The 21,270-nt window shown below is 33.3% G+C and overlaps 1 protein-coding gene across 2 annotated transcripts; it reads right to left on the bottom strand.

Moving 5' to 3' along the window:
• Window positions 1-11,352: 11,352 nt before the first annotated feature.
• CLPR4 (CLP protease R subunit 4) lies at window positions 11,353-19,408 on the bottom strand. Of its 2 annotated transcripts, none has more exons than XM_088104810.1 (8): window positions 19,112-19,408; window positions 17,468-17,671; window positions 15,899-15,954; window positions 13,931-14,057; window positions 13,458-13,535; window positions 12,979-13,092; window positions 12,799-12,907; window positions 11,353-11,560 (listed from the first exon to the last, which is right to left on the bottom strand). In XM_088104810.1, the coding sequence occupies exons 1-7, from the start codon at window positions 19,373-19,375 to the stop codon at window positions 12,836-12,838; spliced, it is 915 nt and encodes a 304-aa protein (XP_087960936.1). In that variant the 5' UTR covers window positions 19,376-19,408; the 3' UTR covers window positions 11,353-11,560; window positions 12,799-12,835. The 2 variants fall into 2 exon arrangements, with proteins under 2 accessions (XP_087960936.1, XP_087960935.1); XM_088104809.1 differs by having other exon boundaries at window positions 11,353-11,557.
• Window positions 19,409-21,270: the final 1,862 nt, after the last annotated feature.

The following is a 21,270-nucleotide window of genomic DNA, read 5'->3' as shown; positions in this document are numbered from 1 at the left end:
AACATGGTTCGGAAGTTATCGATGATTGCTTCGTAATTAAGAACGAAGCAGTGAAATTTTTCCGTAATAGATTTGAATGAATTGATATGCAAGAATGGGTGATTTGTGTCAAAGAATAAATGATTAATTCAATTGATTGACAGAAAGTGAAAGTACAGTTCATGATTCTCTAACACTGCGTTCGGTTGGAGTGATTTACTGTAGACGAAAATTTGCAAAGATGAATTTGCGTGGTAAATGGTGTTCGGTTGGTGTGATTTGCGACGACGGAAAAGCAGTTAAATGGAGTGATTTGCTCGGATTATTACTTTTTCAACATCTTCCAACTTTGTAAAGATTTGCGATGATTTGTAATGAAAAGTCGCATATGTCCCTGTGCGATTTGTATAATTCCAAGAGCATTGAAAAAAGCATGCATAATATACATACACGTATTAACGTATTCGGTTCTATTTTTTTCGTACTCGATTCCAACAATTGCACTGTGCTATGACGAGTGATGTTAGTGTGGCTTCCCATGTGACGAGTTTGGACTGAATGAGGCATGCTTTTGCAGCGTGGTTTAGCAGAGCAGAGTGTGTCCTAGTGAGATTCCCTGGTTGAGAGAACCATTCACTACAAAGAAGAGATTCGTTTTTTAATTTCAAAAAGAAACTCTGGCCATTAACACCATTAATAAGACGGTGTTGGTAGATAAGTTGGGTGTGTTTACTTAGCAGAGCTTTGCGCGAGTGAGAGTTGTGTGTGTGCTGAAGAGATCTGAGAGTGAGCAGCTGTGGAGAACTTGAGGTGAGGTCATGTTTTTGGCACACATTTACGTGGTTGTTGCAGGTTGAAGACCTCTGGAAGTGGTGAACATTGAAGACAAGGGTGTTTGGAGGAGGAAGAAGGCGGTTCATGATGACCACGACAACGAATGAAGAAGACGAAGGCGGAGGAAGAAGGCGGTTCATGATGATGACGCGAGCGGATGAAGAAGATGAAAGCTTGAAGCAGAAGAGATGTTGATGTATCCTGATCCAAGGTTAGAAGGTTTTGGTTTGTAGGTGTATTCGGTTACATTGTTTCACGTATCCGGATCCATATATGTATAAGGGTGGTGTGCGGCTTGGTATCTGGTTGAGCGGATGGCAGCTCTGTGTTGCGATTCCAGCAAGCGGTTCCCCACAGCTGGAACAGTGACTCTGTCGGCAAAGGTGAAGGTGCAGAAGCGTGTAACCGGTCGTCCGTGGGGTGATGCTGTTATGATGTCGGTGGCGTGGCTGTCGAACGTCTTCATCCGCCATGGAAGCAACGGTGCGCGAAGGTTGACGACAACGCCGCAGAGGATGGAGGTGTGTTGTTACAACCACCATTCGACGGAGACATGTGGAAAAATTGACGACGACGGAGACTAGGGAGATGTGTGGCATGGAGAAGAGGATGAAGGGTCGTGTGGTGGACGAAATGTGGTGGTCCTCGAATGCAGGGTAAGAGTATGGAGGAAGCAATAGTATAGTGAGGTTGATGGGGATGGAGGTGGCATAAGGTGGAGTACGACAATTGTGTGGAGGGTGAAGGGCAACGTAGAGCAATGTGTTGTGGCGTACGGGTTGGCCGTATATGGCTTCCATCAAACTATACATGGACGAGGAATCACATAGGGACACAAGTTGTTTTTCGAAATGGATTTTTATGGCAGCAGGCTTAACCATTTGTATGTGTTTGTAGGTTTTTGTAACAACATATTAGAATTGGGAAGCAACGAAGTATTTGACGGAGGTGAATTGAGGAATAACTAAGTTGTCCAGGTTAGGGAGATATATTGTGTGCATTTCCTTTTTTTTTTATTGTTAAAGACAATCTTGTTCTTTTGAATGTGTAGATTAGTATTGAACTTCGTCTTATACTATGATTAGAGGTTCAAAAATCTTGGTGGTTGTATGTTAATAATTTTGACGCATTAACTGGTTGAGCTTGCTAAGTTGTTGTGTTCAGTCATTGTGTGGAGTTCCTTGAAGTCGCATGTAGGGTGAATTGAAGGTAGATATTTGACAAACTAATTTATTTTTTTCACCCAATATATGATATATGATATAAGATATGTATCTCTTTTTTCAACAGGTTTGGTTTGGAATTGTCACTCATTTATTTGAATATTGACAATTGAAATTAGTATCTTATTCGGATCTTACCGTGATTGCGTTTTCAATCTTCCTTCAAATGTTGGATCAAATCTCAAATTAAAGCTTCCTAAGTTTCTTCAATAGGTATGTTTCATATTACTATATTTAATTATTATGCCTGACTGTGGTTTATGTAATGAATAAATATAATGAATTTTGTTTAATTATGATATGAATGCATGAATATTGTTAATTAGGATATGAATATATGAATTTAATGATATTGTTCATTTTAGTTGTATGTATAAAGTTCATAAGTTGTATGTATTTTGTTAAGTAAATATAGATGGAAGAAGAATTAGATTTATCATATTTGGACCGTGAAGATATAGATGATGATGTGGTTGGTGTAGACTTCAATATTATTGCATTGATACGTTAACAATTACAAATAACCACTTCATTGGCTGCTCTAACAATGCTATGCATTGTTGCACACGCGTTGAGTATCTTGAATAAGTACTCCAGTGATTCGAGTAGTGTAAGCAATTACATAGCAGACAGAGACCATCGTAGGGAGTAATTAATGTCATATCTTGTGCATACAAATCGGTGCCGTGACATTATTAGGATGGGTCCAGAGCCATTTATTAATCTTTGTGAGAGACTAAGATCAACTGGGTTAGTTAAGGACACCATTCGGTCTACAGTGGAGCAACAAGTTGCTCAATTTCTTCATATAATTGGCCATAATGTTAAGAATCGAAGTGTCGCATTTTTCTTTCATCGATCTAGCTCGACGGTTAGCAGACACTTTCACAATGTGTTGGATGCTATCTTAACTTTGGAATCTGAGTTTCTAATTCAACCCTCAGGAAATGAGGTCCATCCATATGTCTTGAACAATAATCGATTTTACTCGTACTTTAAGGTACTCATTTCAACATATTTGTAGATGTTGTATGATGACAACCTGATGATGACAAATTGTGAGTTTTATGTTGAACTTGTTATTTGTATGTTTAGGATTGTTTAGGGGCCATAGACGGTACTCATGTTCGTGTGAAGGTGCCAAAATGTGATGCTCCGAGATTTCGAGGAAGAAAAGATTGGCCAACTCAAAATGTGTTTGCGGCGTGTGATTTTGACATGAAATTCACATACGTTCTTGTTGGGTGGGAAGGCACTGCATCTGATTCAAGAATTTTAAAAAATGCTCTTGATCAAGATGATCTGATGATTATCCCCCAAGGTGAGTGTGTACATTGTGATGTTCAACATTTTTTTTAGTAGTGACTAATTACCTGTATATGTGAAAAATTGTAGGAAAATATTATCTCGGTGATGCTGGATTTATGTTGAAAAGCACAGTCTTGACTCCATATAGAGGCGTAAGATATCACCTTAAAGAATATACACGTAGAGGACCACAAAATACACGCGAGTTGTTTAATCATTGACATTCATCGTTGAGAAATGTTATTGAAAGAACTTTTGGTGTGTTGAAAAAACGATTCCCTATCATTGCAAGCGGCACTAAACCACACTATGAATTGGAAACAATGACAGACATTATATTAACTTGTTGTATCTTACACAACTTCCTTCGTAGCGTGGATAACGATGACTCATTACTTGATGAAGTTGATAACGAGTTGAATGAAAGGGATGAGCATAATGTTCCATCATCTCAAGTTAGAGAAGAGGACCATAGGATTGGTAGTAGTCTTAGGGATTCTATAGCAGATCATATGTGGCGAGATTATCAAAACTCGTAGTTATTGTATTTTATTGTGTTGTATGAGTATTTGATGTTATGGGTATGACAAGAACATTATATTATGGATCTTTAATATTATCTTCTTACCATTTTGTTTCACAAATAGGTATATAATGAACAGAGGTAAGGGAGTCGGCATTGAGTCCTCCGTTCCTACTAGAGAGTTTATGAAGTGGACAGAGGACATGGACGCACGTCTTCTACACTCTATGATTGAGGAATCACGAATCGGTAATAGGGTTGACGGAAGCTGGACATCCCAAGCATATAGTAACATAGTTGATCATCTTCATAGCTCTGGGTATGTCGCAATTACGAAAAATAATGTTAAAAATCGTCAGAAAGTCTTGAAAGATAAATGGCGTGAGGTACACGACCTGTTTTCTGGATTGAGTGGATTTTCGTGGAACCCGGTTAGTGTGACATTTCAAGCTGAGGATGAAGTTTGGATGGACCTGATTCAGGTATTTATAAAAATACAAAGATTTTGGGAATCCTTTTAATACATAATATGAACCCGTGAATATTGTTATGTTTGTTGTTTCAGTCGAGGCCAAATGCGGCAAAGTGGAGAGTTAATAGTCTGAAACACTACGATTTAATGGTGGACTTATGGGCAGCTGATCGAGCTATTGGGAATGGTGTTCAGACCGCTCGTCAAGCACGTCGACAACGGGTTAGGCCTCGTGTCAGTGTTGATTTGAATCAAAATATTGAGTACATTCCAAAACATCCTGAGTGGACGGGGTATAGAGACCCAATTCCACCATCACCTCCTCTATCTGTGGATGAATATAGTCCAGGACAGACTCAATCTGTGCCTTCCGTCCCATCCGGTGGAACTTCATCGTCACGAGGTTCGAAAAGGAAGACACCTATGGTCGATGTCATTGATTCTCAATTGGATAATTTGACGACCAGCCTCGATGGTTTCACAAATGTCCTAAAGTCATCAAATGTACATTTTGGTGTAATTTCTGATGCAGCCGTCCGTCAAGTCTCGGCAATGGAAGATAGAAATCAAATACTACATTCCCAGACCGAGATCCTTCGTCGCACCCCGAATTACACATATACAGAGGCAGACATTTATGAAATGTTGAGTGCTATGAACATTACTGATGAAAATTTGCTAGAGCAATGTTATGATTTCTTATGTGGAAACCCTACATGTACAAAGAGGTTGATGGGACTTCCACCACACAAGCGGTGGAATAAATTATGTAAAATGATCTCAGGAGGTGACTGTTAGGAAGTCTTATCTGACTACTTGTATTACTATTATACTGACTACTTGTATATGTGATGTAGTTATGACTTATTGGTTTTCCAACCATCTTCAATTTTTAAGTTATGGTTATGGTTAGGATGTAATGGTTTGTCTTTGCTTGTTGTTATTTTTAATATTCAATAATTTGTTATAACTTACTTTGTTATTGTTTTCATTAATTGTTTTGTTGAAGAAATTGTCAAATGGCCTCATCATCAACCAAAAGGCCAAGAAAAAGTCGTAAGGGAAAAGAAACTCTCACTGAGGTAGAAGATGCAGCCCATGTCAGACCATCTGTAGAAGAACAATTAGAACAGCGTCGTTTCTTCACTCACACCCATCAGATGGAAAACTATGCAGCTGATTTCTACACAAGGAATATTGTTGGTCCAAAGATAATGAATTTTGAATCATTTGTCGGTTCAGGGTTATTTTTCCAACATCATCTTCTATTTCAAGGGGTGGTCGAATTTCTTACATTGTAGGGACCCTACTATCCGGATTTAATCAAAGTTTTTTATTCAAATCTGAAGATTTCTAGAAATGGATATTTGCTCAGTGAGGTAAACAAGAGAAGAATTAGATTGAAACCTGCTGATTGGTTGAATGTAGCTAATATGAAGTATGAGGGTCAAAAATTGTGTTATTCAAATATCCCAGAAGACTTTCCATATGACTGGGAGATGACATTAGTTACTATGGTTATACCAGAAATGCAGGGTCATCGTCTTAAAACGGTTGATGCCGATGCCAGCACTCATATTGGGACCCAACATCATTTTTCAATTAATTCTTTGAAGAGGTTGAATATTGTTAATGTCAACGGTGTTTGGCAACACGATGTCGGTGATGATGAAGAAGAAGAGCAACCAGACCATCAAGACAACACTGTGCAACCTCGTCCACCTTTTTCAAATCCTAATATGATGACTCAAATGTGGGAAGGGGTACAAGACTTGCAACACAGAATGCAGGGTATGGAACAAATGCAGGTGCGGGTTGAACATATTGAAGATAACTTGGCAAACCTTTCCCTCGACATGAACTGCCAATTTGCTCACCTCAATCAGAATGTTAACTTGATTCTTCACCATTTAGATGATTGAGTTAATTTTTATTCCGATAATGTATTACATGACTTTTTTTTCCTTAAATTGACTTATGTGTTTGAAATATTACATTACCTATTTTTCAATGCTATTATCTTTCACATCAGCTTTGCTAGTTTTATATATTGTGAGCCTGCTCATCTGCAAATTAGATGGACTCTCCAATCATTGATGAACTGCAAAAACAAATTAATCAATCAAGAAGACTATGTGTTGCTCTTGAACGACATACACAGGCCATGGAGCGTCAAATATCCCTGGTAAATGCTAGGATTCAATCATCTAATCCAACTACAGAAGAAATTGAAAACTTATTACGGATTATGAACATCGAAGATCATCCATCCCATACAAGACGTCTAATAGGGATGCCAATACAATATTGTTTCAATGCATTGCAACGATACCTTACTGAAGCAACGTCATCGTGAACTATTACAAATATATTTGTATGTTTAAATGTTGCCACTTTTTCTTAGGACATGTAATATTATAACTTCCTTTAATTATTTGTTTGTTTAAAATTAATCATTCTCACTTCTGTAACAAATAAATTGATACTACTTGGTAGTAAATTATATTACAAACAAACACTACATTTAAAATTAAATTCATTTTACTACACTATAATTTTTATAATTTTTATAATTTTTAAAAATTAATTTTAAAAATTATTTATAATTTTTGTCTCTTTATAAACATTTTACAATTAAATATAACACTAATAAATAACATTTTATATTACTTTAATAACTAGGGGCATTTTGGTATTCTTTAATTTCTACCAATTAAACTAATTTTTTAAATCTATCACATTAATCAAATTCTACACTAATTTTCACAAACTTTACTTCCAAATCCACTCTCAATTACCCACAAATCCACTCAAAAGAACAACTACAAAATTACCCTCAAATCCACTCAAATCCATTCAAATCATCTTCCCCAAATCATCTCCCCTAGATACACCCAAAAGAACAAAGCCTAACAGAGAGTAGCACACGATTCCAAGATCTAACTCCCAAAATTCAAAATTTGTTTTAAAACAATGATAATGATTAAATATAGATAACTTTTAAAATTATTATTAAAAAAAATTAATACACCGTGTGAAATATTAAATATATAAATATTTAATTTTTATTTTTAGACTAAATAAATTATATTCTTTATTTATTACAAGAAATAAGTTTTTTTAATATTATTCATTAACATATTTTTTTTAATTTCTAGCTAATATAAAGAAACATTTTATATTACTTTTAATATCAAAGACATTAAAACTTTTTTTAAATTTATTATATTTATTAAATCACTCATAAACTTTACTTTAAAATTTATCAACTTTCATCTCTAAATCTTTAAAAAAAAACAACAAAAACTTTATCTTTAAATCCATCCAAATTTTTTCCCTTATAATTTTTTAAATTTATATTAAAAAAAATAACATACACTAAGTTTCCATTAGTTACTCAAGGAAAGAGACTCATGAGAGGTATTCATATAAATGTTGCAATTGAAAAAATATGAGATTATTTGGATGCTTATTAACTTAAACACGATGTGATGTGGCTAATGTTAGTGGAAGTAACTATTGAGGTCAAAACCATAGCCAAATTAAAACCATGTATGTCTACAATTCATTTATTCCCATCAAACCCTCATTTTTTTTAATTTAATGGAAAAAGAGGAGTGCTAACACCTATTTATCTACAGTTCTTCTTAAGAACTTTCACTGTTAGTCATTTAATTACATCTTAATGGAAATAATTATTTAAATATCTAGAAGTTTACACCTGTCAATTAAAATAGAAATCGTTCTCTGTATGGGCTTTGTCCCTATAAAATATTAAAATTAATTGAATTGAAAATACCTCATATTTATAATGGGATTGGTTTATGTATAACATGATTTTCAAAGCGAGCGGTTATCAATCAAGACCGATCGCTCTACCACTGTAGAAACTCTCGTCAACTTTATCAAACGCTCGTCAATTAATTTAATCAAAGTAAAAAGCATTCATCAAACCACAATAATCAGGCCAACGCACGTTAAAAGTCAGGCGACACTCAATTAATCTGACCAAACCGGGTTCAACGGATGCTCAATTCAGTTAAACGATATTGGGCTAATTAGCTCAACATTTAAGTAATTTGACCAAAAATCCAGCAAAAGAGGAAATAGTCAAAAATAACTTAAGCGGATTATACGGTCAACTAACCGGATTTTAAGAATAACGTGGGTCACGGCAACTAACCAGATTTTAAAGTAATCAATTTGTTTTACATTTTTACGTTAAATACAACAGAGAAGAAGGAAAAAATGTACGTTTTGCTCTAAGACTAAAAAGATCATATTGTGAGAAAAGATCACTTGTTTTGAGAATTGAGGTTCCATAACTCATATCTAACTTTAGCATCGAAGTATTTTCGCAGGTACCCCACCCACTTCCATTGAGGAGAACACATTTCATTAGTGAGAGGAGTGCGAACAAGTTACAGTCAAGGTGAGCGGTTGATACTGTTGGAGGAAAAGCGATTGTCCAAGACGTTCAAAAGTAATAAACCATCATCAACAAGGTTTGTATATCGGTCCTAAATAATCATTATGAAACAGTTTATAAACTACATCTTATATATTAAAGTTAAAAGTAAGTAATATGATGAGACAAAATATACAAATTTTAATTACTTAATAAATAAAATAAATTTTATAGAGACTAAATAAAATTATCTAAATTTGTAAAAATTTAAAATTTAATTAAGCTTTTACTTTAATAAGTTATTAATGCATATTAGCATTTCAAATAAAAGTTATATTTTATTATTTTATTTTTAAAATAATAATAATAATAATAATAATCATTTTATTGATCAATCTTAATTTCAATTACACAAACTAAACAAGATGGCTACATAAAATAAGAGTCGTATTATTTAATTAATAAAAAATATAAATGATAAAAGCTCAATTAAAAATATAAACTTTTTAAATACTTAATAAATAAAAATAATAATAAAAACTTAATTAAATAACGTGCTATGAAATCCTTGAAACTTAATTAAGTCTTGAAATATAAAGAGACTTCAAATAACATACATCAAACTCGTTTTATGTTTATCCTAATAGAACTATTTTTAGAGCATATCAGTAGTGGAGTTTTATACATAAAAGTTATAATTAAAATGAAAGATTTTATTAAAAGAAGAAGTAACATATGTTTTATTCTTATAACATGGTGTGCGAAAAGAAATATCAGACATCAAGCAATAAAATTAGTTATAACATAAATAAGTATATAGATGGAAAATTTCAGACAGAAACGAGAAAAGTTGTAAGAAAATAGAAAAGTTAGAAAAAAAAAAGAGTAGAGTGATGATTATTCAACACCTACTTAAATGTGTAGCAGCCGCGTTGGTTGTAACGCACCCACCCACACTCATTATTTGACATGCTATCACTCCACAAATTATTCTAATTCAATTACCAGGGGCTTCTTTAGGTCAAAACAAATAATCTAAATATTATTATTATTTCTATTGATAATAATAATAATAATAAATAATAAAAAGTAAGAATCAATAAAACTCATCAAGTATGGAACAGTTTAAATTTACGAAAACAATATTCATATATCATCATAAATAATCTTAACTATTAACTATTTGATATATGATTACTATTTTTAATGAGATATCTTTATATTACTATTGACTATACTGTTATTATATGCTTTAAAATAAGTATTATTTTAATGCTAACAGACACGCAGTTCATTTGAATCCTATAAATCTAACTACTATTTCATTATATAATTATTCATATTCATTGTATTTCTAAAAATCTTATACTCTTAAATTGAAAAAAAAAAATCACCTACAAATTCATTTTCAATATATCGATAGGATCAATTATAATAATAATAATTGCTTGTACCTGCCGCCAAGTTATAAGTGATTTTATTGATGCCAAGTATAAGCAGAACTGCTAAAGAAGTAGTAGTGTTAATATGAGTTGTCCCTCTCCACGTTATTTCAGCATATTATGTATACTATTTTAAACTTCTAATTAGTTCAAGTTAAAATACTTTTATATCATAAAAGATTGCATCAAAGTTTTGTTTGTGTGTTTTATACTTGTTAAAACTTCATAGTCTGATTCACTTTTGAAAAAGTCAAATTTCAATACTAATTATTAAAGGTTTGATTGCATAAAAATTAAGATTTTAATTTCTCAAACCTTCAAAGTAAAAATATAGTTCAAATAAAAAACTTGCAATGGATTTTATGTATAAATTTTACAAAATATATATATATATATATATTGAAAAGAATAAAGAGGTAAATTGGAGGAGTAGGTGGTTTTCAAGTGTAGCCATCCATGTGGTTACTCCTTCCTCCTTACACAGCTCCCAACAAACAGGATAGTGCTCTCAATAATTCAACCTTTTTCTTACACTCTTTTCCTTTCTTTCACCAATTATTTTAGTTCATACTTTTTGTTTCCTTTCCTCTTAATTTAAATTCAATGAATTCTAAATATATATTGAGAGTTGAGGGATAGACAAAAGAAGTGTCTCGTGAGGATGGACGGAGTAGAGATGAGAGGGAAAAAGTCTAGAGGGGATAAAATAAAAATTAAAAAAAGAAAAGAAAAACTCGGAGGATAGTAAAAGAAAAAAGATATGAAAAATCATGAATTGAGAAAAAAAAAAGATAAACAAGGAGACATTGATACTATTATTCTATCATTTATAACATATCAATATTTTTTAATTTTATCCGTACATAAGTAATAATTATTTTATATCTCTTAATCAATAGTTTGAATTTCAATTATAGCCTTTTAGAGATTGAATAAATCATATTAGAAAAAGAAATATTTATCAATGGTTCTATTAGCTAAATTTAAGTAAATAATTTGTTAGATTAAATTCATACGGCGACTGAATTAAATACGTATTTCAAAAAGCTTGAAACCTCCGGTTTCCCATGGCAAATTTCTTAACAGTCTAAGATTTGAGATACCGTTCTTCAAAATTGCTAAACATTGGCATTAACTGTAATCGAGTTTCGTTCTGCTGGTACTGACATACGAAAATCATTTTGAATTAGAATGAACCAGAATACAGTCATGTCTACAACATATTAGAAAACAAGTAGTGATGGATCCTTCAGCCTATTTTTGGGAAGAGAAATATGGTCCTATGGTATTAACAATTCATACTACAACATCTACTTGCTTGGCATGGTTGCCCAATTTCACTGCCGATCTTCTTCCATTTCAGCTGATCTACTTCCATTACAAGAAATATTTTATTAAGAATACAAAACATCATATCCAAGAAAATAAGGAATCCACAAAAACTACCATTTCCACACAAATTCCTGTAGACAAGAAAACAATCACAATTTTTGCTACATACTTACTGTATCAATGCCAAAAAAGGAAACAAATGGAATCATGTTTTAAAAAACAAAAAAGTCGAATCTCTATAATGGCCATCAATTTTGACAATACTCCATCAAAGCCACTTAAATTAGATAATGCATAAAAATACATAACTAAGAGACCAACGGACCAGCAAATGTGTGAGTGGGGTATTCCTGTGTCTCCCTTACATGTGTCTTCAACGCGTGTTGTGAAGCAAGCCAACTAACAAGATGAAACTAAATCCGGCCAAATACAAAAGTGCCTATTCACCAATTTAATCAGAGTCTTGAATCTTGACTCTAATGGCAATTCATGAAAATGCACGATATGAACATGTATACCAAACCTTAGCATGAGCATACATGTCCCTTCTCCTATGATTAGGATTCTCTAGTCAGAAGTAACTGCACCATCATGCAGTTCAAATCCAACAGATTACATCTAATATTTCAAATTATTCGTCGTAAAATAAAGCATTTTCATGGTTTATATTTATTCAGAGTTATATTTGTTAATATTTTGGGGGTAGGAAGAGGGGAAAACATTTTGCACGGGTGTATGGACATGAAAAAGTAATCGTTCCCTCAATTTTATGTTTGCACTTAGTAGTGGAATAGAATAGAATAGAAACTACAGAGGTTGTGGATGTCGCTGTCAATCAAAGCTTACTATTTAGCTCATCGAAGTGAAAAACTAATTGAGAGCATGCATTATACTCCCAAAAAGGTTCAAATAAAGGGCTTTGGGGCTCCTTTCTACACAAAATATGAAGCACTAACTCGTGCTTGGCGCAATCATTGGACAACGCTAGACCATTACTTGTTTTGCGGTGGCAAACACCAGAAGCGTAAAGCCAAGTGTAAACGGAAAATATTATAGCCATAGGTGATTACTTAATTGATCAATGCAAGATTTACGAGCATTTAATTTCTGAGCATCACAAACAACCCATCAAAATAATAGCAAAGAACCATAAGATTTAAAAAAGAGTTGTTGCTAAAAAGGGTACAGTTAATCTTCTTCTAAGATAACAATAAACTAAATCAATTTTGAAGTTGCAACAACTGTTTAATACAATAATAACTTGAGATGTGCTTTACCTGAACTCCGAGAAAATTGCAATTCAAATCCCAACTGTCAAATAAGCCGTGCCTTTTTAAGATCAGAAACAACTCCACGATCCTCAGACCCCCTATCATTGTATATAACCTGCAAAAAGACAGTTAATTTTATTTTCAAGTAAAATAAATGATAAAACGAAAATGTCTAATGGCAAGTACCTTGTCTATGATACCATACTCAACAGCTTCACTGGGGCTAAAATACTTTGGACGCTGAATATCATTTTCAATCTGCTCAGGTGTTTTTTCCATATGCTTTGCATACAATTTAACCTTTTAAAAAAAAACATCAGGCACGAGTTGCTACAATAATATTTCAGTCAGCTTTTCTTAAAGATCAGTAAAGTATACATTCTTAAGAACCCATATTAAATCAAAATTATGCAGAAGTCCATTGAAATGTCCAAATACAACACAGTTCATAATCTCATGCTTTGTGGTTGAAGGGAACCAAGAAATGTTCGGCTACTGCTCAACAAACTAATATTTCAGTAGCAGATAAAAAAATAAACAAATATTTCAGTATTTTAAAGGGACTAAAAATACAAAAGTATCCACTGGTCCAAAAATCTTCACAGATAGTAATACATAACTTCAACTAAAAACTTAGCTATAGAAAATTAGATAGAAGCACATACTAATTCTGCCTTCACATTATTGACTTCTATTCTTGCAAGGTTAACATCTGTTGCTTGACCTTGAAACCTTGCAATTGGCTGCAAATTGAAAAACCATACAGTTCAGATGTTAGGATACAAGATCCCAAAAGAAATACAACAAACTAAGTAACTAGAATGACCACACCATCAGCTTAAGCATTGGGGATAGTTAGGGGTTGTTTCTTTAAGAAAATGTATATAAATTCATTTTTTATTTCACTTTTAATTACCAAACACCACCTTATTTTAACTTTATTTCCTGTTTTCAAATCCTTGGTATAGAAAATGGTGAAAAACAACTTTTTATTGTTTTCTGTTTCAACAATTTCAAACATGAAATGATGAACTTTTGGAAATAGGCAACAGTAAAAGCAGAAAATGAGAACAGGAAATATTTTCTTAAACCAAACAGCCTTTTCATTTGTAATAGTCACAAATGATGGAGTACAAACCTGTCTTAACATTATTGTTGATGATGGCAAAGCAGAGCGGTTTCCCTTTGCACCTGAAGCCAAAAGCAATGCTGCTTCTCCCCAAGCATTACCAACACAAAGAGTGAAAATAGGAGTCTTGACATACCTGTGTCACAACAACTAAGCTAGATTTATAAATATAAACACAAACATTATATGGGGAATTCTTCAAGTTGGGAAAAAGCTATAGAATAAAAAGAAGTATGTTTCATCTTCAGGTTATAATAATTACAGGAAAAATAAACATATCATGTTGAAAGGATTAGTGAAAAAATAGGTCACTAAAGATGGTATTGCTCGGAAAGAATAACAAAGTTCATGTTTTAGGTACACGCATGAATATTCTTATTTATAATGAAGAAGAGATAGAATAATAAGAAACAAAATCAATATTAATAATGATAAATAATTACTAAAATATTTCCTTATCAAATTATATATCCATCATTCCTCCTCGAGCTATGGAGCATATGCATCAAATGAAATAAACTTGTTACAAATGTCATCCTAAAGATCCCTCAAGAGACTACGTAAACACGTCAGCAAGTAAGTTGTAAAGCTGCCAAAGTAAATAATAACAAAGATAGTAGATATTCCCTAGACTAGGCATGGCTTTATGTCTGTCAAGGTGACCATTAATCTTCAATATGTATTGTCCTTTCAAATCGTATTGAAGAGGGAAATGGTATACATTTATGCGATATAATCCTCTTGTATTTCAATTAGCATAGTTGAGGAACATATATACATATAAAGCATTACTTAGGAATTTCCCTCAAGGTGGAAATATGCACACAAGGTGGAAGTAAAGATTGTTAGAAGTGGACAAAGGCCACAGGCTGCCAGAGAGCAAAACTAGGTAGAAGACAAGATAGCTCTCAGAATGAAAAAAATTGCTCTCAGGACCCTGCGGTTGTCAAAAGGAAAAATATAATCTTAGCACATGGTCGATGTCAGAAAGCCAAAATACTCAGACAGTCCAACAATGGTTGAGAAGAAAAAATGCTCAGAGGACATAGCAACTGTTAAAGAGAAAAAATGGTCATCGCACAGCAAGCTAATGCCACTGGTGGCAGTCACTAGCAGAAAAAATCTCTACGAAAGAAAAAAAAAAAAAAACTAGACAGTAAACAATACTTGTTGGAATCATTAAACATTGCTCAGCAGAAAAACGTCAACAATAAATAATGCTCACCGGAAAAAGTTGATGGTAAATTGTACTTGCGAAAAAATGTTGATTAGTAAACAACACTGACCAAAAAAAGTCAACCATAAATAGTACTCATTAAAAAAAGATAGCAGTAAAAACCACTCATTGGAAAAACTTTGCTGATAAATGTTATTGTTAGCTGAAAAAAGCTTTCTAGAAAATCATCAACAGTGAACAGTAACTCCAGTAGGAAAAAGCTTGCTGGAATGTCTTCGCCTTAAACAATAATGCCAGCAATGAACTGCGATGGCAGCAGTGAACAGTGGCACGAAAAAAAAGGGAAAGTAAATAGAAACTAGACAACAAACATGATTTCTAAAATATGTAAACCTATGAGCAGTGAACCCACAAGAAAAGCACAGATTAGGAAAAGAATTAATTTAGAAATCTAGAGTCAATTGAAAACCTTGATACAACTTATAGAGAATCACTTTCCATCAAAAAACACTACGGTAAGGATGTTTATTGTGGGTATTACTGCCACTCAGATTACTACCTACAGAGGGACTCATGGATTCCTAGTTATTAAAATCTTAACACAGTGCCAATATATAAGCATAGCCAACTAAAGCACTTCTCCACCTTACAACCCATAACTTGAGCAGAGAAAATGAAGAAAGACAGCAATTAAATTTCTTCCCATTTAATGACACCTTTGTAGTGTATACTTAAGAGCCTAAAATAAGTGAGATAAGCAAAATAAATAGCATGATCACAGAAATGATAGCAATAACAACCTCATCACATCATAAATTGCAAAGGCCTCAGTCTCATAACCCAACTTCTCACCTCCCTGAAAGAACAAAACAAAATTCCATTAAGAAAATGAATATTTCCAAGGAGATTGTGGCACCATATTTTAGAATCTTATGAAAATCATTTGCCGTCCTTTAGTAGTCAGAAATGAAAGCATTCAACAGTTCATATAGATTCATGTAGCCTCCTCATAGTAGGATAAGACTAGGTTCTTGATGTTGTACATGATATTGTCGTAAAACTGAGCAGCTCTCTGCTAATTATACAGAAAGGAATAAAATGTGTTGATTTTATTAATTTCATTTAGCTAGGCTATATAAAATAATTATTAAATTATCTATGTCTAGGGCAGATTTCTAGCTTCAAGGCATCTCCAAAATAGCGTTAAACTGAACCCAAAAAATATTTAGATTAGTAATAGTTTCTCAAAGTTTCAAAACTTGTTGATATTCTTTAATTTCTATGAAAAGTAGGTTGACAAGTGTAGGAATGGCCTCACCCTATATGATAAGACTATATATGCTTATTAAGTAGGATAGTGACTTCAATTACAGTAAGTAGGGGGTTGATTGTGTACAGTTTTAATTTCTCATTTACTTCCTTATTTCTTTAATTAGGGTCACCTCATTTGGATCTATATATTTGTATCAATTTTCAACATTTTAGACAACAGAACAATTCAATCTTTCCTATTCGCTCTTTTAAAGTACAAGCATGTATCAAGATGATAGTTTCAACATGTTACAGATTCAATATTGGCCCCCTTTACTCAAATTCGTGACTCTAACACTTTTGGTAGTCATAAAAGATCCTCAAGCCATGGTGTATAAAACTGTGAGGCTCAATAGATCAGTAGGCTTTAGATATCCTTCATCTTGGGCATAACCTTAACCAAACCCAGAACCCCCACCTCAGCCCAATGCTTGCAACCTGGTTAGGCTAGTTTGGACTTAGCTCTAGAGCTTCATTTTCCACGCACTATATCACAATCTAATGAGAACATGGACTAACACTCATCAATACCTCTGTTCACCATAATTGCTAGTAAAGCAATTGCCATCAACGTAGTGCTTATCAAAATTTACATTGGTTTGTTTCAGATTAATAAGCAAAACATAACATTTGAGCAAATCTGGCAATTTCTTAGCACATTATGCATAAGTAGGTATAATTTGAAAAGGGAAACCCCCAAAAGCATGACTTTTATCAAGGTGTGCAACACCAGCAAATAATATCCATAGTAGTTTCTAAAAAATTATTGCATTAACACAATGAACCCAATTATATTTCTAATGAAGTTGCATAATTTGATCTGGTTCATCTACCTCACTATCACTCCTCTAATGCACACACTCCCTAGTCCCCTCCCTCCCCTTATCAACCCCTCTTACAACATGTGACTCTAAATAACCAAGCCACGCTATATGCACCTTAGTAAAGAGGAAAATGCTTTAAAATTAAATAAATCAGATATCAACACACATCAAGCTATGAGAAAGTATTTCTCAGGTGAAAACAGGCTGAATACGAAATAGAGAAATAACAGCTACCTTAGTTGTCCCAGTGGAGTTTATGTAGAGGTAGATAGGCTTATCATCATCTTCATATTGAAGGTAAAGAAATTCTGCTAGAATCAACTCAGTAACAGATGGAACAAGAGACATGCCCAAGTAAACAATTCGGTTTTTGTACAAGTAAGAAGCCAAATCCGGTGGAGGTTGTTCAAATGCACTCCCACTTGAATATGGAATAACCTATCCAAAGACAAAAAGAGAACAACAAACCTGCATAAAGATGGCATATATTGTACCTCAACGTGCTATGAAATATTGTACATTACAAGTTATACCATTTATTCATATAATACACAAATCAAGGAAACAACTTTGCACTTTAAGGAACCGTGGTAGTTAAGGAATGTTTGTTTCACACACTGCACAGCAATGACCATATATGAGTCTCTTTTCAACAGATGAAAAACAAAAACAATGACAGATCTATACATATAGCATCAAACAAAAATAAATAAAATAATAAAATGGAGCCCCCAGTCCTCTCCACATATCTATCAAAATGAAGAAACTGTTCATGGACAACCAAAGAGAATCCACTAAATAAATCCTAACCCTTATCAGGTAGATCAGTATAACGAGTAAGTGACAAATGGCATGCAACGCAAGATGTTAGAAGGGATCATTGCCTCTTCGCTAATTAGGAATGCCTTTTCTAGTTCAGGCAGAAAAATTCTCCAATAGTGCATCGATCTAACATGCTATCAACTGTGATAAATGGGGGCAAACTCAGAAGAAAGCGAAAAGAATAGCTGGTTGTCAATCTTTGGGATTCATAGCATTCAGTAGTTTAGGGTTTTCCATTTTTGAAAATTGAAAATCATTTTTGACTTGTAATATGAACATTGTGCTTGCAGAATGAGTACTTTATTTATATAGAAAGTCGATGGGAAAAGCCAAATATATTACTGTTTTATTTTATAATCTTAACAATGTTTTTTGATAAGGTGTGTTGGGCTTCCATGGACATCTGTATCTTCAGGAATAAAAGTGGCATCTTTGTGAACAGGCTAGAACAATATAGAACATAACATGAGTTTTATTCTACATTTGGTTTCAAAAATGAAACAGAACATGTGGTTAAAAAAGGATTGGCTACGTCAATAAATATTTTCTTCTGATTCCGAGAGAAGGCTATTTTCGACAAAGTGAGACTTCTCTGCCAACAACTTTGTTTTGTAGGGTGTTCGTGATTGTGATAATGATGACCACAAGGACTCATTGATATATTTAAAATCCCTAATGTGCGACCTGAAAACTCTGTTCTAAAACGACCTTAGTAGTCATAAAACCCTACTCACTTCTTCTCAACAGCCGTCGAAGTCAAATTCCATACCTATATAAATTGTATAAATTCTTCAAACTGCAACCGCTTTTGTTTAAGTAAAACAAAAACTATAAACCCTACGACCTCATACGCTGATTAGAAACTAAACCCTTAAACCTATAAATTCACACTCGAAAATATCACAGTACGCACAGACAAACGGTGAGTATTCACCCCAAATCAGAATCTAAATTATTACAGTGTTCACATCAAATCGCTAATCTCTTATCCAATTCGAAACCAACATCGCAAATGTGCATGTGAAGAGCGGATGAAGAAAGGTGGTAAAATGGTACCATAGTAATGACGCCTCGCTTGGCGTTGGAGCCACCAAATGAAGCCGGGTTGAGGGAGGATGGTCGGAGCTTGTAGCCGGAGAAATGGCTAGAGGCGCTGCTGATTAAGGCAGGAGGAGCAATGAAATTGGTGGAGAGAGATGTCCTGACGGAGGAGGTCGACGAACTCATGGCTCGAATAGGGGTTACGGTTCGAGACGAAGACGGCAATGCCATAATTGGCTTGTTGAGTGCGAAGCTAGAAGCAGTTGAGGCAACCTCCATGGTGAGTGAGCCACTACGTGAAAGAAGAAAATGATGGAGATGTAAGCAAGTCACAGCTTTTAAATGGATGTTCTTGGACTTTCTTCCTGCACCTCCATAGCTTTCTTGCTGCACCCTCATAAAATTGTGTTTTCCATTTTATCTTTTTTTTTTTAATTTTAAAGTTTATAAATCAAACTATTTTCGAATTTGTAATACGAAAGTTATTTTTTATTTAAAAAATATTTTTAAATTGTACAATCTAGCAATCAAATTATTTTTATTCGAAGCTTCTTTTAAGAAAACATAACTTTCGACTTATATAATTTAGAAGTCATTTTTTTTAAATTATACTGAAAATATGTTTATCTTTGTGATTATACAATCTAGAAAGAGAAAAATAGGAAAAAATGTGTATAGAGAGATTCAAGAAAAAAAGTTATGGAAGAGCATGAAGAAACTAATCAGAGCTTATTAGTTTTCGGCCTAGGCAATTTCTTTTATTGTAGATGTATGTAGCTAATTTCTTCCTGCACCCCATATTTTATATCTATAGCCTAAATATTTTATAATGAAAACTATTTTGTTTATGCGAATGTCATCTTCAATTAATTTTCTTTTTACTTTAAGGTCTGTACTTCAATCTACTACAATTAATATTCTTATTATAAGTGATTTTTCTACTGTGCCTAGTTCATTGTTACATTCTCCTCCTTCATCATTTCTTTATGTTAATAGTCAAAGACATCGTTTCTAATAACTATAAGTGACTCACTTTAAGTGTCAACTATTTTGTCTCCCTATCTATAATAACTAAGTTTGACCTTCCAATTTTCCTCCATAAAGACATATATTTTACTCTTAATCCTTGTTTACATTATATTGCTTTGAATTATCATAGATTATCTTCACCTTTTTATACATGTCTTTCGTCTATTTATTTTATGTTTATTCCTTAATTTGTCAGTGATGTCTTAACTCATCCTGATTGGCATCAGGTCATGCTAGATGAACTAAATGCTCTTTCAAAATAGTGAAACTTAGAGCTCGTCCCAGTACCGTATGAGAAATTGTTGTTGGTTGTGGGTGAATTTTTGCCATCAAAGTTGGTCCTAATGGTACTATTGATCGCCTCAAAACTCAACTTATGGTCAAGGGTTACACACAAATTTTTAGATTGGATTATGGTGATACTTTTTCTCCAATGACAAAGATGACTTTTGTTCGTTTCTTTTTAGTTATGACTGCTCTTCAACAATGACCCCTTTATCAATTGAGTGCCAAAATTGTTTTCTTCACTAAAGATTTGCAAAAAGAAATTTATATGGAGCAACCTCTCAGTTGCTTAAAAAGAGTCTTCTAGATTGGTATGTTGTCTTTGCAAATCTTTATATGGCCTAAAACAATCTCCTAGGGCCTAGTTTGGAAAATTTAACAGTGTTATTCAACAATTTGGTATGACTTAGAGTGAGCAGATCATTAAGTTTTTTACTGTCACTCAAGTATCGAATGTCTCTATTTGATAATATATATTAATATCATTGTTTTTATAGACAATGACGACATCTCTAAGATGAAACAACATCTTTACCACCATTTTCATATCAAATATATTGGTAAACTTAAATACTTATTGGGTATGGAGATGACACAATCCAACAACGATAACATTGTTATATCTTAAAGGAAGTATGCATTAAGTATTTTGGAAGAATTTGGATTGAAGAATTCAAAATTTGTTGACCATATATGAATCGTAATACCAAACTCCTACCAAATCAAGGGAGACTCTTTTAGATCTTAAGCAACATAGAAAATTTGTTGGGAAATTAAGTTATTTTACAATTACTCGTCCAAATATTTCTTTTGCAGTCAATGTGGTACCCAAATTTCTCAATTTTCATGTGAAAGATTAT

This window comes from Vigna umbellata, chromosome 1 (genome assembly GCF_029865625.1).
Source record: "Vigna umbellata cultivar VRB3 chromosome 1, Vumbellata_1.0, whole genome shotgun sequence".
Classification (NCBI taxonomy): Eukaryota; Viridiplantae; Streptophyta; class Magnoliopsida; order Fabales; family Fabaceae; genus Vigna; species Vigna umbellata.
Note: the sequence above shows the minus strand (reverse complement) of the source record. Positions and strands in the feature narration are given on the sequence as shown.